This window comes from Serinus canaria, chromosome Z, assembly GCF_022539315.1.
Source record: "Serinus canaria isolate serCan28SL12 chromosome Z, serCan2020, whole genome shotgun sequence".
NCBI lineage: Eukaryota > Metazoa > Chordata > Aves > Passeriformes > Fringillidae > Serinus > Serinus canaria.
The window spans coordinates 9,506,385-9,533,037 of record NC_066343.1 but is presented as its reverse complement, the minus strand read 5'-3'; the positions used below and the strand labels follow the sequence as shown (position 1 = coordinate 9,533,037).

Sequence of the window (26,653 nt, the reverse complement as noted above, 5' to 3'; positions counted from 1 at the left end):
GGCTCCAGGGAGAGCTCAAAGCCCCTGCCAGGGCCTGAAGGGGCTCCAGGAGAGCTGGAGAGAGACTGGGGACAAGGGATGGAGGGACAGGACCCAGGGAATGGCTCCCAGTGCCAGAGGGCAGGGCTGGCTGGGATCTGGGCACTGAGGAATTGTTCCCTGGCAGGGTGGGCAGGCCCTGGCACAGGGTGCTCAGAGCAGCTGGGGCTGCCCCTGGATCCCTGGCAGTGCCCAAGGCCAGGCTGGACACTGGGGCAGTGGGAGGTGTCCCTGCCATGGCTGGGGTGGCATTTTAGAGTGAGCTTTAGGGTCCCTTCCAGCCAAAACCATTCCACAATTTCATGACTTTAAAGTGATTCAATCAAGTAGTAAAAACTGTAGAAAACCAATGACACAAAAATCTCAAGAGAAATTTAATCCCCCAGAGTGATGAAACATTAACATATTCTGGTCCTACTCAACTTGTAAGAATGTAAGGGGATTACAATCCTCTGGCACTAATATTTCAGCCACGGCAACACCTGTGATTTCAGGAAAGGTGTCTTACAACTCTTACAACACTATGTGACAATTATTCCATTATCACACCAAGGTTCTCTGCCACTCTCTCATCTTAGAGAGTGCTGAGACAACAAACCCTTCCACCCCAAAACCAACAGAAATGAACTCATATCAAACAAACAAACAAACACACACACACAAACAAAAAACTCACACACAAAAAAATAACCATCACACAAAAACCCCCACATACCAAAAAAAAACCCCAAAACAAAAAAAAAAAACAAAACAACCCAACCCCCCCAAACAAACAAGCAAAACCACAAATAAACAATCAATGCAAGTTTGTTTACCATTAATAATCTTCCAGGGCATAGTGGGTTTAGAGTTCCATTTTCCACAGCATGAATCAGGTTGTAGTTTTGATAGAGTCAGCCCTCTTTCAGAACAAATGCGTGTTTACAAAGACTTACAATAATATGCCAGCCATGGAAGAGTTTTTGATGTCAAGGACTCCATTATATGTTTGGGTGGAAGTTCAACAACAGCTGCTCCAGATTTAATGAAGGTAGTACTCAAGGGACCGACATTTCCTGGATTTATTTATGGGAGCTTACAGAAAATGTTCAATATGTACCAAAATATACATTGTTCAGAGACTTTCATGCTTGAGAGTGAAACTCTCAATGTTTGATTCATAATGACTATTTCACAAGGGCTTACAGGAAATAAAACTGTTTATTTTAATTGCATACAGAAAAAATGTTAGAAAAGAAAGATTTATGTTCTCTAGTGACAGTGAATGTTTTGGGTTAATTTGTCATGGTTACCATGGACAGAAAATAAAGGAATACTATTCAAGCACTACTCCAATTCACAGACAACTTAAAGTACCAGCAAACACTCAAGTCCTGTGGGCTCTCCTTTTAATCATTCATGTAAGCTTACAGGACCTTTCAAATACAGCAAAACTACCTGTGCAAACCAGAATTTTACCTTGATTTTTCTTTCTCATTAACAGTGCTGTTTTCGCATATTTCCTGTTAATGAAAAATAAAAAATAAACTTGTGAAGTTAAAGAAAAATTAACAGCAATGACACAATACTCAAGAGACTAAATAGTACTGATCTCTAATTATGTCAAGGTGGTTTTCCACTTCAGGTCATGGTTTCTATTTTTGACTGTAACGTGACAATTTCTTAAATACAAACAAAAAATGTGATTTCCCTTTTCACTTGCATATTGTCCAACAAAAAAGACTGTGAAGAGACAGATGAAAAATGATGCATCTGCCTATGTTAATTGAAAGGTCGGGGAAATTAGTAGCATGAGGAGAATTTTGATAAAGATGAACACCGGAAATTTGATTAGAGTGTATCCTCTGAAAATGGAAATAGAAAGCAAATGTAAAAACTGTTCTGCATTTTACCTTTTCTTTTCTCTGAATAGTCTAATGTCTGTATTGGCCAATGCTTTGAAAAAGCAGAACCACTGCCTACAGATTCACATCTAGTCTGGGGAAATTTTAGCTTTTCACTGTTTTGTCTTTGTGTCCCTGAATTTGTCACCAGACAATGGTCTGGTCACACACTGACAGTTGTTATTGTGTTTTCTTACACTGTTTCAGCTATTAGGGTGTTAAGTGGTAACATGACAGAGTAGAAATTAATGTCAGAGCATTACAAATGCATTTTGTCTGCCTGTTGAAATACTTCATTTTCAGCATCACCACACCTATCCCCAAAACCTTTTCCTCTTGTATTCTGAGCTGCCAACTCTGTCTTCAGCAAAAAGAAAACATAAAATGGAAAATGACAAATTTAATCACAATTTCAATGGGTTTAATTATCTTGTAATAGATAAACCTCTCATTCTTCAGCTATTTCTTAGGCCTCACAAAACATTAGAAAACTCAAATATCCTTCTGCAAGTGTGAGCTTCATTTTGCCTTTTTGCTACAAATCACTTTTACTGTGAACTGAGACACAAAAATGAGTTTGTCTTCTGCTTTTCTTTCCACTATTCCACTGTTTTCCTCCTTTCCTTCAAAACTCAACCCCTTTTGCCACAGACTATTTCCCTTCCATCCATTTTTCATCCGTTTTTTTATGAGTACAAATGAATGTCCAATGTTGAGAGTAGTTCTTTTAACTCAGACTACTTGTTTGAAGCATTGTTCAAACTGAAGCCACTTCACTATTTTTTAAGAAAAATGAACAGAGAAACTGAATTTAATAAAAAACAAAGTGTAGTTCTCAATTTCTGTTTGTTCTTTTCTAACACCTGCATTTAAAAAGTGACAATACACAAGAACAAATCTATTTCAACCTGAAGCTAAACATTTTTTGAAGTATACAGCTGAGTGACAAATCAGTTATTTACATCATTTCCTTTCTAGAAATATGTGTATATAAATCATGATAAATATGTGTAGAGAAATAATGATTATTTAACTTAAAAGCGAAATCTCCTGAGTGCAGATGGCCCACGATTCACACACCTTCAAATTTTCCTCCAATGACGCAAATTGGATTAGACAATCTCAGCCACTGCTGAAAAGGGCTATTAACAAAGCACAGCATCCACTTCTCCTTGCCTTTGGCTAATGAGCACTTCTCCAGCTTTTACTCACGTCCTCCACAGGTTGGACTCCAAAGTCCTCAACCTCTTTTCTTCAGGATTTGTCATTAAGATTTGTCCTTTTCAATTTAAACATTTCAAATTGTTGTCATTCAGAAAGAAGGAAGGGGTCAGCAATGGCACTAGGAGAACAAATACTTGATTGCTTTTGTCAAGTTAAACTCCAACTCTAATGACTCATCCAAAAAAAAAATTAAGATTTTTCATTGTCCCAAAATCATAATATAGGGTTAAAATATATTAACTCTTATCTTTTGTTCCATAGGGGTTTTGATGTTTTTAAGCTTTTAAACCATGCATTTTTAAGCTTTTCCCCTAATGTTCACAATGGGGACTGACAAAATTTGAGTGAAAGCTAAAATTCTGACTCAGCTATGCAACTGTGGTAGGTATCAAATAAATAATAATTTTTTAAAAATCAGTAAAATGCATCCATTTAGCCTGAAAACCTTGTATATTACTGTTTAGTTTGGATGTTTCCCATACCCGTACTTCTTTTTCTTTAAGACATGACCTAAAAGGGGTCTAGATCCCACTGATATATACAGAAAGTCCATGCAAAATGTGAAACATAATTAAAATTATATTTGATGAACACATACAGGAAGTAGACTATAACCTTAAGGAAGTGAAGCCCTACAATTAGCATTATTTTTCACAGTTTTCTCCTCTGCAGCATTTAATTCCAGAACAATATTCTCCACCAAAAATCATATGCTAGCCCACTAAAGCTAAATTCATCCCTTCACTCCTTAGGACAGCCTGAAATCTGTTTTTCATGTATTCTAATCCAGTTACCAACATCAGAAAGCTCGTCCTAAGTCCATTAATTGCCTTTCCATCACAATATGGTGGCAGTGAGCAGCTTCAATCCAATTTGTAAATAACATTGGCAAAAAAAAAAAAAAAAAATTTTCCTCAATATTCCTGCTCAGCCTGCATTATTCTCTGCATTCAGTAGGGTTGAATGAAAAGTGAGAGCTATTAACAGCTTTCTTTTTAGTAGCAATTAGCTAATTAATGGCCTTTTATGGGGCTGGCTCCTGTCACCACCTGCTCCAGCTCTGACTCAGGTCACCAGGCAGCACCAGTGAATCACAGGATTTGTAAAAGTGGAACTTTTATGATGCAGCTGAGACCTTCCCCTCAGCTTTTTCTGCCCCTCCCAGTCAGTCAGCTCCTCCCTGACAGACAGAGTCACTCTTCTCAGAAATTATCTCCTGCCCAGTCGGGCTGTGGAAGAAGCCTCAGCAAGCCCAGACTTGTAATTCTTCAGAAGGCATCTGTTATTTTTACCTCACCTTTCCGTTTGCCTACAGATACTGAGATTGCTCTCCTTGCAAGGCTGGGCTGGAAAACAATTGTTAACCTAAAATTCCAGGTACCTGTGAAAAAACCATCAACTTTTCAATCTCAACCAGCACACCTAAAGTGAGCTCAGGGGATGTGCATTCCTCTTAGCAAGCCATCACTTTGATGTTTCTCCTTACCAAAATGGTGCTCCTGTGTGGGGTTTTGGTTGCAGTTTAAAAATTGATGTAAATACACAATACTTCCTTTGTTCGCTCACAACTAGCAATTGCTTTATGTTGGAGCTGTTATTTACAGCAGTCAGGTTTCAGGAGTTACACCCCATTTCAGCCCCACTGAGGCTCAGAGCACAGTCGGGTCTCTGTGGTTCTCCAGTCGAGCCAAGAAAGAAATAAAATGTAAGTTTATATGAGCCTTAGTACCAGAGTCAAAAGAAACTTCTTTCAAGGGAAGATTGGAAGTTTTATTCACTCAGACTGCCAACCTGAAACTGAAATAGCTGGAGGGCAAGGCCTTAAAGCAATTCCAGTCTGGACCAACTACATAAAGATTTTTAATATTTAAAACAGTTGCCTTCCCACAGGTCATAAGATTGTGCACTTGTCATGCAATTGAGGAGAGAGAAAACAGTCTGGGTATGGAGCTGAGACCACTTTTTAATTAATTCAGTGGCCCAATACTCCTAAATTAACTGCATGCTTACAGCAAGGGGCCCAGCAGGGCTACCACATCTGAGATGTTATTAGAATCATGAATATCCTGAGATTGATGATCCTGATGGATCCCTTCCAAGTCCAGGTTCTGCCCCTGCAGAGGACAGCCCCAGCACTCCAACCCTGTGCCTGGGAGTGCTGAGGAAACATCTGACACCTGCAGCACAGGGCTGTCACAGGTCTGGCTGTGTTTTTATTCACAAATAAAGAAAGCTGGTGCAGATACGACCAAAGGAGCACTCAAAGTTTTTCTCTTCGTTACCCAGATCAGCAGGAACAGAACCATGAAGGTTAATGAACATAGCAAGGATATTCCCAATTTGTAAGCAATTTTAAAAAGTTATATTTAACCTTTTAATCAACTTCTGCAGCCTTTCTTGAAGGAACAAAAAGAGAAGTGAAGTGAATACACACATTCTCTTCTCATTTCGAGAAGTGAATGTAATTTTTACTTTATAAAACAAGATGCCAACAAAATTATCATCAAATTATATTGATCTATAATAGCCTTGATTCCGTGATAACCTTCAACAAGTTACAAACTTAAGTGTGCTCATCTATGTAATATCTTCCTTAGTAACTAATGGACTGTCTTCGTGATACAAATATTTTTGCTTTTCAGATTCAGAAGAGGAAATGGATCAGTCTCAGCTGTCTAAAGATTTGCTAGAAGACTTAAAAATACTGAGGAAATTATTTTAAAGATTGGCACAGAATATTTCCAAAGCAGTCTGCATTTGACCACTACAGTAACTGCAACCCACCAATGAGAGTTCTGAAAGACACTTCCAAAAACAAATGAGATACAATAAAAGTGATGGCCTGCAACCAGGGCTGAACAGAAGCCCTTCATAACTCAGGAACTTGGTGACAAGAGCAGTGCTGCAAGCTTTTCCAGCATATTGTCCAGTGGGTGAGTAACCAGCAGGAACCACCCTGTCCTGGACCAGCACTGCCTCCCAGCCTGCCAGCTCAGGCTTCACAGCAGCTCCAAAATCCACTGCTAAGGTACATAGGCAGGGACTAAAGACTGAGCTTAACTCCTTTTGTTTGCTTGCTTGTGAACCTGAATTGATGTCTGGGGGGGGGGGGGGGGAAATAAATGAACAAAAATGAAGCGAGACACCAATCTCTGTTTGATTCCTAAGACCATCAGAGCCAACCTCGTGCTGGGTTTTTCTTTAATTATGCAATCATCCTAAATATTCACACAATATTTCTTAGCTTTATTGAAATATAAACTTGTAGGGATAAAAAGCAGGCTGAGAAACATCAGACAACTTCTACAGATACTCAGTGTTGCTACAGCGTGGTGATCATACGCTGCAGAAGATAATCTTGTTAAATGAACTAACAGCTCACACACTGTGAATTTTAAGGGAGAATGTCTCTTTTTTCACTTGTTTATTGTCTGGTTTCCACAGCAATACACCGCCTGTTTGTTTTGACCATGACACGGAGAGCACATTTGTTCAAGGCACTCTTTTCTCAGCTTTATACTGTACGTGCACTGATGGTCTCGGGCCAAAGGAGACGCAGGACTCCGAAAGCACAAAACCCAAAAGGATCCAAAATGAACTTTGGCCAATCCCGGTTTTAGAGCACCAAAATGTCAAGCTACAGCTGTTCTGATTAAATGAAGACATGTACTGCCCAGCTTAACCCACTCCTTCTCTCCATGTCCCTCTGAGAGAGGCTGATGACCCTGTGACAGTTCATCTCACCAAATGTATTTATCTCACCCAGAGGTTTCCTGCTTTGCATCCTCCTTTTCTCACCTCCATCTCCAGCCTCCAAACAGGCACAAACCACTTCACAAAAAAACAATGCTTCACACAATTTTACAACCCCATAACTATTCTTATTCATTCACAGAACTGCCACCACCAAGAGTTTACAGGGGGGAAACAGTAATTTGTTTTTCCCAGTCTCAAAAAGCACCAAATTCAAGACATTAAATATACCCATTTCACTTCCAGTGTCTAAGTTTTGACCTTTGCTCAATCCTCTCCAATACAGAAAACTGATGGCAAAAGCTGCAAGCCCAAACTCCCCTCAAACCCTTTCAAGAGGGCTCCTCTGAAGACATTTTAAAATATTTCTCCAATTTCCAACAACTCTTTCTGCTAAATTCTAAGGTTCTGAGGTTGCTCTCATGTTTTGGTTTGAGGAGATCACATCTTTCAGCTCACTTTTATTACAAAAATCAAGAAACGGCCTAGTTTCCTCATGATAACCATTTCCACCCCTTGGAAAATGCGCTCAGACACTTTTTTTTGCTCTCCATCTCAAAGTGACACCTCATTTCTTCACTCTGCAGATGATAAGCCCAAACACAGATATAGGAGTCAAGAGCCACACCACTGCCCTAGCACTTCTGAAAACCTTTGCTTTCTGATACAACTTTCATTCCTGGATTTTATTCTGCCTTACCTAACTCACCAAAACAGAGCAATGAAATGCAGAACTTGCATGGCAGATTCTTATTTCAAAGCAATGTAAGGATCAAGACAAAGGGTAACACAAGATATAAAAAACTAGTGTGGGAGTTCACTGACATTTTATTCTCTGAACACATGAAAACACAGCAGTGGATACCTCAAGGACACAACCTGCAGGGATGAAATCCTCACATTTCATGGAGACTATCTACAGTAGACATGAAACATACCACATATATTTTAGGCTTGAACAACAAGTACAGATGTAAGAACCACAGCCATTACTTATTTCACTGAGTCTCAAATCCTCAGACATTTCAATAGAAATAATTAAATCCAGCTTTTGTGTAGAATATGGAAACCTCTGCAACACTACCTCAAAAAAATCTACTGTGATATTCTTTATCCACAGACTTCCTTAGCAATCTTTTATTTTTTTTTTCACTTTTAGGTCAGTCTAAGTGATTCTGACATTCTCTTCTTTGGACATGAGTAACTATAGGGATGTAAGCCTTCATCCTGTCCTGCAGAGGGATTTTTTTTGTAAAGGAAATTTACCAGCCAGAATTACATTTTCATTCTGTAATCCCTTTAGTATTTTAGCAGACTTGCCTATTACTTTAATTCCAGACTGACTACAGCACAGGCAGCTTCAGATTTCAACACTAAAAAGTGGGATAGGATACCCACTGCATGCTGACAGAACAGTAGCACATTTTCAAGTCTTCTATAACTTCCCATGGATTTAGCATTAAAACCAGACTTGAGCAAGCCAGAAATCAGTTCAGCCAATTCTTTCTGCTCTCTTGGACACCATTTATTTGAGGAGAATGGTAACTTAAATGTTTTCATCTATGTAATATCTTCCCTAGTAACTAATGGATTGTCTTTGTGACACACAAATATTTTTGCTTCTCAGGTTCAGAGGAGAAATACTAATGGAACATCTTGGTCTGCTCTGAAGTGATGGCAACTTTTTGAGCATTATTCAGAAACCCAATAAGCCCAACAAGGATATAAGCCTAGCACAATTCACAGAATATTTTTCACAAAGAAAGCATTTATTCTCTTAATTCTAGCAGTTGCAGGTTTTTTTCATTATATTATTCTGATTATCTTCTGTAAACTCATTTTTTTCTATCTAGTCTTTTGTACTTTGACACTCCCACTTAAGCAGGAAAAGCCTCACTTAAACCTGCTTTCTTAAGCAAGAAACAGTGAGACTTTTGATCCTTTAAATGCTTTAAATCTTGTTGATATAGATCTATGTACTTGATTCAACCATCTGTATGGTCTTTATTACCTTTTCTAGAGGCAAGGCAGCATAAAGCAAATTAATCAAACAAGAATCAATCACACTTTATATCTGTGTATAGGAAATCCACCATAATCTGCACATAGAGAACACACAGCTAAAGAAACTAAATCAAAGATATTTGCTTTGTTATTTAAAAAAAAAAAAACAAAACCAACCAAACCCCAAGCCTACATTCCCATTATTAACTCACAGCATTATTAATTCCATCTCATGTTTCTGTAATATTTTAATACCTCACTTCAGGGCAGCCATGAAGAATTTTCATAACTTCCAGAGTGATGGGAAGACAGATATGAGGTTAGCTCTGAACTCCAAAACTCCCATGCAGCAGCCCAGGCTGCTGCCAAAAGACCACAGATGGATGCCATATGAGCAGCTGAGACCGTGATGCTGAAGGGGAGCCATGGAAATTCTTTGCTTGTAATGTACTTGTGCAGTTCCAAGGTGTAACATGCACCCAACTCAGTCTTTTAGCAGTTTTAATCTTCATCTTGATAATTTTATAGCTGTGCTCAGCAATAAGCTTCAGGGAAGGGACTCAAAAAAGCAAGGTGACAGAAAATTAAAGTGAAAACCTTGCAAAAAAGATGAATGCTACAAACAGACCATGAGAGCCAGAATCAGTTTCGAGATTTTTTTTTTTAGCTAATTTTTCGTGCTAACAGAATTTAGTGCAAAAAAGTAATTATGTTTTTCTTTACAAATCCAGACATTGATTTTATTTCAGCAACTTTTTCTTTTAAGGAAAGGAACAGGCTTTCACTTCTGTTCAGAATGAGGTCTCCAAGTTACAAGCTATCTGTGAATTAAGTCCTTTTGTCGTTTGATAATCAAGAACTGTCTGCAGAGAGAGCCCAGAAACAGCTCCTCTAATACTCCTAAATTGCATATGACTAATCCAGGGGAGTGGGGTGGAAAAGGGGGATGGAAATCTGCCTGGGCTGAGTCACTGTGAAGGCACAGCAAAGAATGACTGCTGTACAAGTCCAAAGCTATTGAGACATAAATTGGCTGACCTAGTAGCCAGTTTTTAAGGCTTAGCACAAATATGAGAAGTGAGCCCTCCCTTGACATCTCACACTTCCCCTTTCAACAAATGAAATTTCTAAGTTACACTGAGAAATAATTTTCAACTTATGAGGACACCACATAGCTGAAATGATCAAAATTTAGAAGCTTCAAACTGAAAAGCTGCTGCTTCAGCTGTGTTTGATTGTTTGCTCCAACAGGATCCAGCTAATGGACTGAACAATAAATAGTATTTCTGAAGCCCAAACTCACTTGTAATTGTGTTTGACAAATAAGTTAAAAGTTCCAGGTTCTTTTTCTTGGCTGTCTGCTGTACTGCTGACTTAAGTGCTGCACATCACTCTCTCTCAGCAGTGAGAACTTCCTCATGTAACACTTGGAAAAGGTAAAGCAACAAAAAAGGCTGAAATTCTTCAGAGAATACGTACACAAAACCTCCCAAAGCATGAGAAGGCCAGCAGGCAGATAGATCAGCTTTTAAAGTCACCACAGAGAAAAGACTATGAAAAACTGATTTCAGGAAAAAAACCAGTATTTTCATAGTGTTAATCCCAGTGGAAACTTCAGCAAAAAGTTGGGGTTTTTTCGGACAGAAGTGTCCAAACTGAAATACCTCAAACAGCACTTCTATAAAACTACCTAGTGTCCATTCCATTGCCTGCAACTGCTCTCATGCCCACCAATTACAATAGTGCAAGCAGTAAAAGAAAAGAATCTTATGACCTAAAATGCTCTGAAACAATCATTTGAAGGCTTTATCTACAGAATGTTTTAAAATTAGCTTCCATACCCATGGGAAAGACCTGATGGAAACTCAAGATCTTGCCTATCTTCCATAGGTGTCAAGTTGATAATGAATGGAAAATTTAGGACCTGCTAAACAGCTGGGCATCTACTGCAAGCAAAAGATAATCCTTGGAAAACAAACACTGAAGGAAACAAGATCCTATCTCTCAAACAACTCTCCTTAGCCCATGGCTATGAATACTCACTCTTCTTCACTAAGGAGAGCAGCTGGGACCTGTAACAGGATGAGCTCCCAATTAAATGCCCAACTTCAGGGCAAACCAAGGGTCCATTCAGATATCATTTGGGAAATCCTTAATTACTGGGAAAAAAAAAAAAAAAAGAAAAAAAGCCCTACAGGGCTCAAGCATGTCTTAGCTACAACTTCAGGTTTTATTGGCACCTTCTTTTTCTAAAGTAAAAATGCATGTTCACTTCTCAAAAGGCATGTTCCTTCAAAAAAGGCCACGTAAGTCAATCAACAGGTTAAATGTACTTTTTCAAAACTTGCTGTAAGTTTCCAGTGGGGTTTCTGTAGAAACACCAGAACATTTCAGCTAATAAGGTCATTGTGCAATCCAAGCTGTGTTAATGTAAGAGACAGAGTTAGCTCCTAAACTACCAAAATTCTGTAGCTTGGCTGTTAGCAGCAGGCAATCTGTGCTATTTGTCAGCAAGGTGTTTCTGAGTACAAAAGCTTTAAGAACACAGTCTCCATCTTGTCACACAGTCCTCAGAAAACAATAATTACACAACACTCATGATGGATTCAAACAAATATCACAGACTGACACCACATAAATGTTACCTCTGCACTGTAAATTGACTTTTTTGAATTCTAAGAAACACACCAAAAAATGCTTTCCCACATTTTCCCCTGCATATCCCACAGCATATCCCAGTGCTCAAAAACCAATTTTTTGACTTAGCTGCTGATTTAGCCTGGGAGCAAAATACAGATTTCCTTCTCAAATCAATGCACACCCCCCTGATCTAAGGCTACAGAGAGCTCAATATAGCCTGGAGAACCTGAATTTGCCATCATATACCAGTAAGTTGCAATATTTCACATCTAATTTTAAAAAGAGTTCCTATGATAAAGACCACTCTCCCCCGATTGCCATTTTCTCTTCAAAAGCACTAAAACAATAAGGCATAGAGGTTTTTTGGTCACCCACCAGACTATTGAAGCATTAACAGCTTTATGGAGAAACCCACATGAATTTTTCAATAAAAATTACTACATTTCTTTTACCATATGGAAATATATTTCTTTCCAGTGTCACGGTCTGGATCAGGTTTAAAGTTGCAGCTGAAAGGAAAACACTCCTGTGTCATGGAATTGATGTTATTTTCCTAAACCATGTGACCTGACATGTAGGGACTTTAATTTCTTTTTTAATTAAAGTAGCTGCCATTTGTTGAATGACATCATTTTCCATGCTCATGTACATAAAATACCCAGTTTTGTAACTGTCACCGAGCAGAACCTGCAGAGTCACTCACACACCATGAAATACAAGAGTTTCTTCAGGTAAAAGCAACAGAGAACTAAAAATTAATTGACTAAAATCCAAGACTGGCAGATAATTGAGAAATGCACTGCACCCAGTTTTGATGAATCAATATCAAGTATGTCAGGTGTGGTAAATTAAACCATAAGCAGTTGCAGAATTTTGTTGACCTCTGTGCAATCACACAGTGAGCCTCCACTACAAAATGATGGTGTCATGAAATTTTAACCTAGTAAAGACAGACAGACACGTCACTGACTCAGTTTTAAGCTGCCCTTTTTCAATAAGGAAACTAACATTCCTGAAGGAGCAGTATGAGAAACTGAGTTTAGACAGATAGATTTTGTCCAAATCTAGTTTAAATCCTTAAAATTGCAATTAAGAAAAATTTAAAGATTAAATTTAAAATATAAAAATCTTTTATAAGAAAAAAATTGGTTTGAGAAGGGAGAAAGGTCCAGGGTGGTTGTCTCAGCAGCTCTAGGGATACTGAGATTAACTAGCTCAGCTTTGTCAGACACTGCAGCACTGTCAGAAAAGAAACATTTCCTCTACCACACTACTGACTTTCATAGGAAAAAGAAACCACAAACAAACCCACAACAAAATATTAAGCTGTCAAGAGAAGACAAGCTATTGTTAAAGCAAAACACCTTTAATAACTGCCATTAAAAATTTACAAGAAGTTAACAGAAGTTGTCTTTAAGGTCCATACCAGCCCTTATTATTCTATTATTTTGCAAGAAATAGAAAAGATAAAATTGAGTGTACATTTATGAATATATATCATTATACACACATGATTTATACGTTAATCATTCAAATATCATGACCATCATCTCTGAAACACACACATTCTCAGAACACTGCCTGGCACACTTCATCTCCTGGCTCTTACCAGGGGAATTAACACCATCTCAAACACATTTCCATTCTCTAACAGCTCTTTGAGTACCCAGCAAAAAGAACCAGCAAGAAGTTATGGGAGCTTTAAAACAATGAAGAAATTGTTCAGAAAAATATGTGGAACAAAAAGCTCATGCTTTTGTAACACGAAGAAAGGAGCACAACAGATGTGAAATGGTTTAGTGGATGTTTCTGTTTAGACAGACCTGGAAAATGGAGTCTCCTAACAAATAAAAGATAGCAGGCAATTCCTACAGGCTTAACAATTCTCCACAACGACTCTTGATTTGTTATTATTACCACAAAGCTCTTTAAACAACTTGGACTCTGAATAATATACACAGAAGTATGAGAGATTATGGATAAAGGTACTAATTCCAGAGAAGTGGCACCCTCTGGAAGCTTGTTACCACGAGCTGACGTGATGGGGTTAGGCAGAATGCACGTGTAACTCTAATTCTGGCATCCAGCTGATTATGTATACTGCTCCTGCTAGCCTCTCCACAATAGTGGTCTTGATTAAAGAGCATTGTTCAGGAAGGGGAGCACATGCATTTGCAGATGGCATAAACATGCTGCAGTGACTAAACAATGTTTGATGAGCACATGCAGCCCTGGCAGAGCCTCAGCTTGTGTTCTGCAAGCCTTGCCTGACAAACTTGAGATAAAACACACAGCTCAGCCACGAGGGGCAAAGGCAGCAGCTCCCCACTCCCAGGCCTAAAAACAGTTGGTAATAAAGGTGTGTAAACAGATGTCATGCTCCTCAGTTCTAGGTATTAGCCTGTCCCACAGAAGTTAAACCTAAAATCAGTTAAGTATCTGGTGTCCTTCATCTTGTGTTTGGGTTTATCAGTGAGGGAGTGCTCAGTTTTTACTAGACCCTGATCCAAAAAAATACTACTCTTATTCTCTCCACATTTAATCTGCCCTGATTATTTCCCACAAATGAAGACCCTCAGTGATAGTGGATAAGGTGAGTCTTATCCTCTGTAAGTTTAAGTCTTGGCATTCAACAAAGAAAATAGTTGTTTTAAAAAAAATTATTTTAAAAAGTTCTGGAGGACCACATTCAAAAAGGAAAAATTAAGGGACTGGTATCTGCATGTTCTTTTCCTCAGAAAGAATGTCCCTTTTGCAGTCATGCTGGTTTTATCCCCAGATTACATCACTGAAAAAAGATCTGCTAAACTGTAATTATGTCAGGTAACTAACAGAGATAACAGCCCCCTTTCCACTGGTTAGCACAGCATTTTTACTACCACATGTCCACATAAGGATCCTTTCCCAACATCTTTAGTGATTTACCCATAGCCTGCAAGGATTTTTGGGAACAAAACATCTTAGTTATGTAGTTTACAGGCTTTTCAAGCTAGCACACCCACATAAGAGCAGGCTGGTTACTTCTCTGATCTCTTGAACACAGGCAACTTATATTTTGTTATTTACAGTCAAGGAAAACATGGGCTTTGCCCCTCATCACAGCTAACAAAACCTTCAGGTGGTCCCAGAAACCTAACAGTTTCCTTGCATACAAATCAGTGCATATAAAACCAAAATAAAAACTGTATATATTAATGCAGTCCTCATTTTTGCCATGTCCTAGGCAATGTCTCACTAGTATTAAATGAGATGAAAACTACATTGCTCAATGTATTTCAGTCCACCAAATCAGTAACACAGGCAAAACCAAAACTGCAGTGGTGAACGGCTGATTTAGAAAATCCCAGCAGGTCACAGGACTACAATTTTAACTCCTTTGTGAGCCCAGGGAAGTAAAAGATGACAGTGAATTCTTCTGCTTTCAATTACTAGCAAAAAAAACCCTCACCAAAATTGGAAATAAAACAGTGCTTGGAAGGCTAGACAAGTTCACATTTTTTCCTAACTATGCATCTTCCCCACATCACCTCAGGCTTAGACCTCTCACCTATATCAGAACTTGCTAATCAGTAGCTCAAGTTAGTCTCTAAAAGCTACATTAGATAAAGCCTTTTCTTTTCTTTTTTTTTCTTTTTTTTTTTTTTCCCTGAGAGTGATAGTGTGATTCAGCTGAGAGGAGAAGAGTACAGACTCAGGATAGACTGAAAGAGTAGAGTCAGGTTTATTCCAACTAAATAGCAAAATTCATCCCTGATGTCGCTGGGATGAATTATCTATACAGAACAAAAATTTCTCATTTCAGCTGGAATTGAACACATACTAAACACAACTGCAAGGCAACAAGTTCAGTGTGAATTAATGGAAATAAATCTCCCATTGTTTTGTAAGATGTACAGCCATCAATTAAATGAGCAAAGAACTAGTATTAAAAAAACTTGACTGCTTCCAAATCCCAGTTTTTGGCACCTCTGCAGCCCCTAAGAGTATTGACAATGTTCTGTTATACATCTGTGTTAAGCTAATAACCTACAGGTATTATTCACACACTGAAAAGACAATGTGCTTTTATGAAGGGAACAAAAAACAGTACCTCAAACTGTTAAAAAACCCCAAAGCTTAAGACTTATCTGAGAAAAACACATGCAGAATGACTAGGATTTGGGTTCCGAAAATAAGAAAAAAAAACAGTTACGCTTTGTACCTAACAAAGCAGCTAACATCTAATTTTTAATGAAATATCAAGCATTATTTGCAGAGGTACCTGAGAGGAACAAGAAGAAAAGAGGATGAAACAAATAATCTTCTATGGAAAAGCTTTTTCCTGGAATGATACTACCCAGAAACCTACTCTTGAAATTGTGTGATGTACCTGCCTTTCTCAGAAACGTATTTTTTGCAAGAGAACCACATTTTCCAGTGGGACTAAAATATTTCAGAACAACTCTAATTGAATCTTCTACTCACCAGCTCCAAATCCATGTGCAATCTGGCGTTTAAATTTTAAAACTCAAAGATGCTTAGCCTTTGTCCTCATGATAAAAAACACTCATTCCACATATTGACATGTAACAGGCAGTAATTAACATTCTGTCAAATCCTATGGGCAGCCACAACACCTCACAGGGTTTTTAGGGAACCAGCAAACTTATGGTAGTGCCATTCCACCACCAGAAAAAGAGCTGATCTTGCTCTCCTCACTAGACACAGAAATTAGGGACGTGTCTTCACTTTTAAAAGAAAAATTCCTTTTTATCTGTGTCTACTAATACAGACGGAATTCAGAGTGGAAAACCAAAGATATGTTTTATCTTACATATTAAGATATTTAGTATTTTAAAATTAAATTTTAAATCACTGCAGCATAAGGCAAGAAATCAACAGGAAGTGTAACACTTTCCTCACTGCACATTCTGCAGCTCCCTTATTTCTTCATCCCATCACCCCACGATATTTCCATATTTGTCACTTTTTAAAAAATGCTGGACATCCTGAGTTTGCCCTTCTCTTACATTTCAAGACATCTTCTGTAACTGCAGCAGAAGTACTAGAGGTGTTGAAGTTGCTCTGAGAGGGTTTAAACATATCCATTCAATATTTTATACTGGAAAAGGTGCTGTTTCAGTGAACCTAAGAGTTAACATGAGGTTGAGAGCTCTCCTATGCCTTTGCAGGTAGAAAGATGAATGCTTCCTCTGGAGCTGTGAGAGGTGAGAGAGTTTCTGAAGAACCACTGGTGAGATTCTTGTGGGTTTACAGGCCCTGGCTGCTGCTCATCCTCACAGAAAATACAGGACTGGGGTCTGGCAGTGAAGGTTTAGAGCCCACACACAGTAATCTCTTTTCCAGAGCACCTACTGTCCCCTGGATTTTGTGTTTGGGAAACTAAAGCTTGACAATATGCCATGATTTAAAGATGTCTTCCTCCTAAAAGGAAAGCATTTGCAAATGAAAGCAAGCCTTGATGTCCACACAGGGATTTGAATTGCTCAGCAGGTATTCCAGAAAGGAAAATCTAAAAAAAATTGAGAGGAGAGGAAGGGAGGGGAGACAACACAATAACACCAAGAGGGAGAAAGAAAAACTGACAATTTTTCTTGTACAAATCCAAATCTGTTATTTTATGAACACGTTAAGTATGCTTGAAATATGTTTAGATTCTCATTGTACTCAAGAAGGACAATGAGTGTAACTTACAGTACACCTTAAAGCCCCTAAACTACGATTTTTGTCCAATTGGATAGGTCTGGTGAAATACACAGATCCTAACAGGTTGAGAAAAAAATGAGGAGAATTTATTCATCACAGTGTTTGATCCCTCCTCTTTCAACAATACCAGTTTTTAAGGCATAAATTGCCAGTATTTTAAATTAATTTCTCCAAACTACTGCTTATCAGAAGCAGCAATCACATACATAATCTAATAGCTTAGCAAGGAAAATAGCAGAGTTTAATTGATTCCCCAGGACTTCTCACACTTTGTACAGACACACCTTGTAGGTGAATTGTACATGGCAGGGAATCACTTTCCACCAGAAATGGTTTTTCTCACCTCAAGGCTACAGAAGTGATGCACTGCATTTCCAATGTACCTGAAATACCTGAAGGTACACCAGAGGTGAGATGGGGAAAATCATGTGGCACTCAGAATTCTGAGATTACTTACAAGATAACACTTAATGTTTCTATTACATAAGGCACATTAGAAGCCAGCTATTTCTAAAATGAGCTTCCAAGAAATCCATTCAAGTGTTCACTCTCAGGTCCTGAAGTACAGACTTTAAGTGATATAAGTGTCATTACTTTCACACTGACCTAAAGATTAATCATTTCATCTTCCTCTCTCCTCAGCTGGTGGAATTGCCTGGGAAACAACCTGAACTCCCAGTGACCTTTGCTAACCAAACAACACATCCTCAGTGGTTTGGAGCAAAGTAACTACTCAGACCTTGAACCACTATAGTTTGGACAGCACAAAGAGCTCTACCAACTGCATTTCTCTCAGACAGCATGCTGTGAAAAGTTTTGGTTAGCACAAGCTTCTCCAGCTTTTTTTCCCAACTTTTAGTAAACTTATAATGAACTCACTGGCCCGACCAGGGAAAAGCAGCCACAGGAAATGGGGGAGACAAATAACAGCATCGCTTCCATCATCCTAATTAGCAACAGTGCTGCATCTAAGGTGGAATTTGTTAAGCTCTTACCCTCCCTGTTTACAAACTTAAGCAAAAGGCAAGGAAAAAAAAATGCCAGAGCCTGTCACATTACTGTAAAAAAAGAGACTGCTAGCACTCAAATAACTGTTTATCAAAGGCTATTTAGTCTATTTAATTGCCAGCCCCAAAGAAAAGAAAAAAAAGAAAGAGCTTGCCGGATTTCCATTATTTATTATATGTGGAGTGACTCGCTGAAGCACTTGGAAAGATTTACTTCCCAGTGGTCACCTACTTAGATCAAGCACTAAATCACTGCCTCTGTGGCTGGTGTTTGTTTAGGTGGCAGCAGTTGAGCTGGACCAGCCTCCCCGGCCCCTCGCTGGGGTCTCCGTGTGTGTGGCCCGTCCGGGGCTGCAGCTGGATCCGCACACAATTCCCACTGTGCTCCACAGACATTGTTATTCCAGGGTCCTTCCCGACACCCCAGGCACCCCAGACATGGCTCCCAAAGGCAGAGCCACCTGTCCTGAGGGAGGTAAATCACAAACACGCCGGGCTTTTTACCAAATGCGTTGGAATTCTCACAAAAACACATCGGGATTTTCACTGAACCCATCGGGATTTTCACCAGAGGCGGGGGATTTTTAAAGGCACACCTTCTTAGGCTCAGCTGCACATCCTGAGGCACAGCCAGAACCACTGTTTCTAAAGCTCAGACACCATTATCTGTCCCAACCAACACTTCAAGATAATTAAGTAGTAAAACCCTTATGAACACTCCTGAAGATAAATTATTTTTCTTATTCTGTTACTTCTAAGAATTACAGTCAGCCAGGACATTACAAAACAAACATGTTACACTGTGCTCCCTCTAAATAAGACAGGAATTCTTCACGACTTGGGGAAGTTTTCCATCCATTCAAAACCCAAAACATCAGCACTCATCCCTTACATAAACCTTACATACACATCATTATTATATACTGATGATTATAAACACTTTTTAAATTATATTAAGATACAGGTTTGTTTTCATTCCATCAAAGCAGTGCAGGAGTAGATGTAACATCCTTTTACAGTTCATGGAAGGAAACTATTTGCTCATTAACAACAGGTGAATCAAACACCTTGTTAAGTCATCAAATGTACTACACTGGCAATACAGATAATTATAATGCATTTTTCATTCCAGTCCCTTTCAAAGCAATGGGGCTGTCACCACATCCTCCAGAAAACATCTGGGCAGTAAAACAAATTTCCATATCAGAAAACATTTCCCAGTAATATGCCTGTTTTCCTTTGCTTAACATCACCCCACTATTTTTATTTGCACTCCTACAGACCTCCCAACACAATTTTGGCACATAATTAGACGTTCTGGAAGCAAAGCTTTAGCAAGATGCGACAAAGAATGTAAAACTTATTTCAAATATCACAGTTTGGTATGGCCATGAAAACAATATATCAGAGATTTAGTGTCATTAGATTTGCCAGTCATTAGTCCCACGTGGGATGGAGAACTATGACAGAGCTCAGCTCTGGAAGTTACTGGGCACAGGTGTGTGCTGGTGATCAGCATCATGTTCCAGGCAGGTCCCATTAAGACTAATTAAAATAATCAAATTTGTGTATATAAGCATGCATAAATTTCTAAAAAATAAGGCAAGGCATGTTATTGATTTTCTAAGACTACAAAATTTATTCTCAGACACCCATATACCCATATAAGATTTTACTTACATGGATTAATAAGCACTTTATAGCTCAAAGTGTAATAATGAATTTCAGAAGTTCTTGCATTTTTTTACTAAAAACTGTTAATCATTAAACTGATAATAGAGAAGCACGGAGTTTAAGTCATGTTTAAGCTGCAGAGTAGTTTCTCTAGGCTTCCTCTGCACTAAATTTACATGTAGCTGAATATCAACTCTCTGGATGTACAGAGCCCAGGAAGACCAATTTCCTAATGCGGTGCTGAAAGAGAGAGATCACAAATACTTCCACAGAGAGTTTGCAAAACATTTGGAACATATTCTATTACCCACCTGAAAGCTATTTCTAACACCCAATTCCATTATTTAATTCTATATAACTGCTTTGGCAATTTTATTTGTAGGCATTAGTTCAGTACAGAAGGAAAAAAAAAAGGGTGCATTTTCAACCAAGAAACCCTATCTTATCTAAAAACATGCTTTCAACACCCAAATTTAAAGCATACATAGGAATCAAGGTTCTTTGTATTTTCAGCTTCTTTGGCCAGATTATTATTTTCCCAAATTGACATAAAGTTGTTTTCATACAAGTTAAATTTCTCATAAGCCTTAATTGATGGAAACATGTATTAGGTGACCCCACAAACTCGAGGATGTTTTCACTTAATAAAAATACAGAATGTATTTAATCTGGCCTGCATTTAGAACATGTGTGACATAGAGCAGAAACCAAAAAAAAAAAAAAAAGGATTCTTAACCTTACAGCTCTCAATTTCTGAGTACAAACAGCTCAAAAGGTTTAGGGTCAGTATGGCCTTGGGTAAATTCACAGAAATACTTATTATGCAGACAGGTAGACTTACATGCCCTAACTTTTGGCTCCTCAAGAGCCAAACTTACCTGAAATTTCCTATACTGCACAAGAAAAAGGACATGTAAAAGAATTTAAAAAAAAAGAAGTAAAAACTGGGATATTCATCTTAAAAGTCAGCTTCTTCTTCAGAAAAGTTTTAATACAGCAAAGCACAACCTGAAACATCCAGAAATGTCTAAAGATACAGATAATACTGGTTTCTTTCCTGTTTTAAGAGAGTCCTTCCCTTTGCAGCCAAGCAAGCAGCATGGAACCACTTTCCCATTTGCAATTTCATGCAACAATTTCAGCTTTAACTTCCAAAATATCTAAAGTAGTTGAAAAGTTAATTTTAAAACTACGTTTTAGCTTTTGAAAATAATCTTGCCTGAATTTTACTTTTTTTTTTTTTTCTAATTTAGGTGAGTAGTACAGAGAGAGGATAAAGGAACAAGGAAAACTAAAATGCACAGGAGGCTACAGTTTGAAAAGGGCAGCATCCACCCCAAGCCACCCACTTTCTTTTTAGCTTGGCCCATGCAAGAGCTCACAACACTCATTCAATCTGAAGTGAATATCACACATCTAATTTTGAAGACCATAATAAAATACAAAAATGTATTTCATTCTCATGGTTTAACAGTCAAATTCAAACATTTATTTACTTACAGAGCCATCTTTCAGGTTCCTTTCATAGGAGAAGTGACAGGCGTTATTCTGCTCATCTCTTGAAATCACGAAGTTGTATTTGCCAGCTAACTCTTCTCCAGCTATCAGTGCTTTCCTCAGCTCTTCCACATATTTTTCTCTGTCCATTTCTATGTCAGCAGCCTCCCTAGAAATGTCTGATTCAGACACTACCAGAAAAAGACATGTGAGGAATAAATACCCATATGTGTGGAAACAAGTATGTGCACTATACATTACATACAAAGCATCTATTAATATACATTCATATATATAAAAATATTGTATCTATATATTTTCTATATATATAGTGCACATATTGTATATATATTTACTATATATATATCAAAGTATATATATTTATATTTATAATTTATTAAAAAAATATATGATATACAGACACACACTGACTAGATGACCTTTAAGGTCCCTTCAACCCAAGGCATTCTGTAATTCTGTGATTCAATGAAATAGTAGGAGATTATTCTTCCTTTGAACACACACTGGTGCGTCATTTCCACTGGTGGAACTGTAGCAAGAATTCTGGGGTTTTCAGGAGTCCTGTCCCCTTTTTTCCCCCATCTGAAAATTATTTCCTTATTGCTACTGATCCACAATCCAGTTGCCTAAAGTCATCCACAACAGTACAGAGTGAAATGTGGAATCCCTTGCAGCGTGAGGCAAAAAGGAGTAGAAAAAGGTAAGTTTGAAATATTTAGAGAAGAAGTGCTTGTCTGGAACAGTGATTTCAATACTGAGAAGATAAACTTTTAATAACAGTAAGAAAGTCATAAAAAGAAAGACACTAAAATACTGCAATAGAGCACTGCAGGTTTGTTGGTTTTTGGAGGTTTTTTTTCTGTACATGCTACATGTTCCTTTATGATTTAAAACCAGCAGAACTGATCAATCATTAGGGAAATATGATATGCAAAAATCCTCACAGATGTATTTCTTTAACCCAATACCAAGGTAAAACACTAGATTACATTGCATTTTTGTGTGCTTCTCCTCCCCTCCAATATTCACTGTTTTACCTCTCTCCTTAAGCAGGACTCCTAACACATTTCATCATCACATTAAACATACAAAACCCATAAAAGACAACTCCATCAGCAGCTTTCACTCTCTCCCTGGTAGGTCTTGCCAAGGAAAATAATCCACAGCATGAGAAACCCAAAAGGGATTTCCCACAGCAAGAATACTCTAACCATTGCTTTCCCTCCCTCCAGGTTTTGAATTTAAAATGGAAGCAGTCTCAAAAATGATGTAACAACTTTAGAAAGTGACCAAAATGTTTTGCTGAATGAAAGCACAGATCAGTACGGTAGGAAAGCCTCATGCACAACAACATCAACCCCCAATGAAATTATTCAAGGGACTGAATAGAAGAAATTCAGTAAGAATAGAAATAGAAATTCAGTAACAATTTCTTAGAAAGGGATCAGATTCTTCCAGAAGAGAAAAAGACCTTACTTGGGATGAGCAGCCAATGCTCACAGCAGAACTATTGTGGGTTTCTTTCTTTCCTTGTTAATAGAGTGAGGTCATCCTGCTTTCACTGCCCCTCTGTTTAGGGAAATCATTATCCTCCATTCTACCAGATGCAGGGACTCAACAAAATGAGAACTGTGTTTACCTATTTTTTCTATTCACTCCCAGCTATAGTGGCACAGCCTTCACTTGCAGAAGTAAGAATCATTTTTTTGTGAATTCTAAACTGGGGATTTGAAGTCACCTAAGAACGAGAAGAATCTTCTCATTAGTCCCACATGGGATGGAGAACTATGACAGAGCTCAGCTCTGGAAAAACAGTATTTGTCAGTGTTAACACCCTTTTTTTAAATTTTCAAAATAACTTGACTTTACTCCTGTCAAGCCAGGAAAGAAAAACCTTTCATTACCAGGAATCAGGATTGGAATACATGTATTTGCCCTGATCAATAGATTGTTCAAAATGTTAAAAGGAATATGGAAGAGCAGATTTAATTTATGTGTTGATTTTAATTTACATTTATCTAATCTCAGACCTATATGAAAGCTTGGCTTGTGTACGAACTGAGGAGGAACAACATCCACTGGGTAAGGAGAAGGAAGGAAGAAAGGAACTACAAAGATACTTCTTATGATTCAGACAGTCCAGAAAATGGTTTTGCCTACAATTTGCTCAAAATAAATAATTCTCTCCTCCCTCAAAATACTTTTGTTACTGAGAGAAGGGCTTTTGATCAAGTATTTGACATTTCTCAAGGACTTTTTCCTCTGGGCATGAATGAGAGAATCATGCACATATGCAAAGAGCCATCCTCTTACCGAGGTTTCAGAGAGGGGGAAAAATTCTACAGGCTAAGTTTTTCCTACTGATAATTTATTGTCCCTTTTCCTTCCCCAAAAAAACCCCAAAAAAAAAAAAAAAAAAAAAAACCAAAAAAAAAAAAAAAACCAAACAAACAAAAAAAAAAAAAAAAAAAAAAAAAAAAACCAAACAAACAAACAAAAAAAAACCAAAAAGCACTTCACCATGAAATACAGCTACCTTTGCCTATTTAAACTCCATGAAAATATTTTAAAAACATTTGCAATTACAGGCTTTATGGACTCCAATTTGCAAATGGAACTTGCATACACATTTGCTTGAGAATCTGGAGAAGACAGAGAAGTGTTACTTCAGCAACACTCCAAGAAATTATACATTCTTGAGAAAGAACAAAACATTGCATATCCATGTGCTGAATGAGTTAGTTTTAGCTTTGACACACAATCTCTCCAGATTTCTCTGGCCACATCCCATCAGATCATGAACCTCACCTCTTCCACCACTGGGGACACAACGCCCATGGAATTTCCACACAAGCTGTGGGACACGGCCTAGAAAGTGTTTTTAAAGGAGCAATTAAGAGCAGTAATGATTTAAATTAATGCATTTTTCTTTCCATTACCTGTCCCAGTCCAGGCACACTGACAATCACTAAGAAGTAAACCAAAGCCAGTGCCTAAATCCTTTTCCCATGACACCTGTAGAAAATAGGTTGCTTCTGGATCAGAAACTGGATGGATTCTGTTCAAAGTCTTCTCCATCTTCTTCTCCTACCTGTTTAAAAAGCAAGATAATCTTGTTTTAACCAACAGCTTTACATGCCTAGCTTGGGGGTTGTATGGGTGGGGAATATACAAACACAAGTATGCTTGTAATTTTATTTTACTTTCCTTCCCAAATTCACTTTGTCAGATAACTGGTGATACGTGCAAACAGGAAACTGGATTATAATAAATAAGGTTTCAGCGCCAACAATTAAACATATTTGAATAGCCTCAAATTAAGAAGCTGTCAGGAAGCTGGGGGACAGGAAATTACTACACACAAGCTCTTCCCCATGGCTCTGCTTTTAACTCACTGCCTGCTATCACCCAAAGTACAGAATATTTAACATAATTCAAAATAATCAATATTCATCTGGAAGACTGCCACGTGAAAGCTGCTACTAAGCTTCACAGCAAATGCCAGCAACCCAAAGAAAGTATCTTAAGCACTGGATTCTGCAGAGAATAAAGTATATGATGTGACAGGGAATATTTTTGCTCTATGGCAAAGCAACTTGGCAACCTGTGCTTGACTTCAAATCTTCTCAAGAATCCCATGTATTTATACACAACCTAAGTGAAGTGACTGAGAAAAGGCTACATGGTCACTCACAGACTAAAAACACCATGTAAAAGGAAGAAAAACCCAGATGGGGCATTTAAATTTAAACTACATGCACTGAGTACAATGGTGCTTGGGCAGGGATTAAATGCTCTATGGAGGTTTCCATCTGAAGTGAAGCAGTAAATAATCATGACCAGGATCATTTCAGGCCCTGAAGGGACTCTGCTCTCCAAGCAGGAGCAGAAGGAAGCTTTTTCTTTGCTGCTGGACATTGAGAAATAAATCTAGGTGCAGATTTAACTACCTTGGCTTCCTCAAAATTTGGCATTTTCAGGTTAGGAGGAGCAGCTGTAACTGCAGTTGACTGAACTGTCCCTAACCCTTGCCCAACTCTGCACCCAGTAACATTTCAAAATGCCTCTCCCTTGCCCAGACAAGTGGATAGCATTCAAAAGCAGCAAAATACATGAATTTAAGCATTGGTTTTCAAGCATAAAGCTTTAGGATTTACATCTCTAAACCACAATGGCATATGGCATTTACTATTACAGATGTCATACTCCACCTTTCTATTCCCTGAAAATTCAACAGAAACTAAAATGTTACCAAAACATACATAGAAAAATTAATCTCAGTTTAAAAAAAAAAAAAAGGAAAAAAAAGTTTTCTAGTTCCATCACCAACCAGCTGGCCATTTCTGAAAATCTACAGTGTGTCTGTGCACCTGTAAGCAAGAACAAAAAAATGAAATATTTGGGGGTGGAACAACACCTTTGCAATTAATGACTCCAGAAATTAAGGCATTTTAAATACTTGTGGGGCACTAACTGCCTGGCCATGGGTCAGTAATGAGCACACGGCAGGAAACACAAGCAACGCATGCTCAAGCATACATGCAGGCACTCTCCTCTGCCTGCCAGATTCCCTTTTGCTTCTTGTTAATTAGAGAAAAATAAAGTCTTTCCTGAAATATTTTCACAGAAATCCTCCTCTAAAAGACAATGTTTTTAAAAATATTTCAATTAAAGACTGTAAAGCAGTAGCAGACAACCCAAACAGACAGCATAAAAGGTACTGATGCATATGTGTAGTTCAACAGGAAGGTTTTGCTTATTTTAAGTGATTTTTATCAGAAAGTGGAGCAGCATTCAGTGAAAAATACCTGCACTAGAGGCTTTCTTATCAACCCAGACTTTTTATAACAAGAAACAAAGCAAGAGAATTACATTTTCTATTTATGTAACGATAAAGTGAATGAAGTGTGAGTCAGAAAAAGTGAGGTCAAGAGCAGCAGAGGAAAGAAGCCTGTTTATTTATTTAAAGATGCACTAACAAGGTCTCTGAGGCCAGAGACTAAATTAATTTGATAGAGTGATACTGGTTTCCCATGCACACATCAGTATTTCATTACAGTGATGTAGCACAGCTAAAAATGAAAGTTCTGTTTAGACAACACTATTGGTACCCCTGTGGTAAAACACAACCTCAACAGAACGAGAAGACACAACCAAGAATAACACCCTGAACATCAAAACAAATGGAAAATACAGTTTTCCTGC

General features: G+C 38.1%; 1 protein-coding gene across 5 annotated transcripts in view; it reads right to left on the bottom strand.

The window, feature by feature from the left end:
* XRCC4 (X-ray repair cross complementing 4) overlaps positions 1-26,653 on the bottom strand; it is a 145,279-nt gene that overhangs the window by 105,615 nt on the left and 13,011 nt on the right. For all 5 annotated transcript variants that reach the window (XM_050986993.1, XM_050986994.1, XM_050986991.1 and 2 more), the window contains 2 exons: positions 24,388-24,539; positions 21,431-21,618 (listed from right to left, as the gene is read on the bottom strand). In XM_050986993.1, the coding sequence (XP_050842950.1) occupies positions 21,431-21,618; positions 24,388-24,526 (327 nt within the window). In that variant the 5' untranslated portion in view covers positions 24,527-24,539. The remainder of the gene's footprint in view (positions 1-21,430; positions 21,619-24,387; positions 24,540-26,653) is intronic.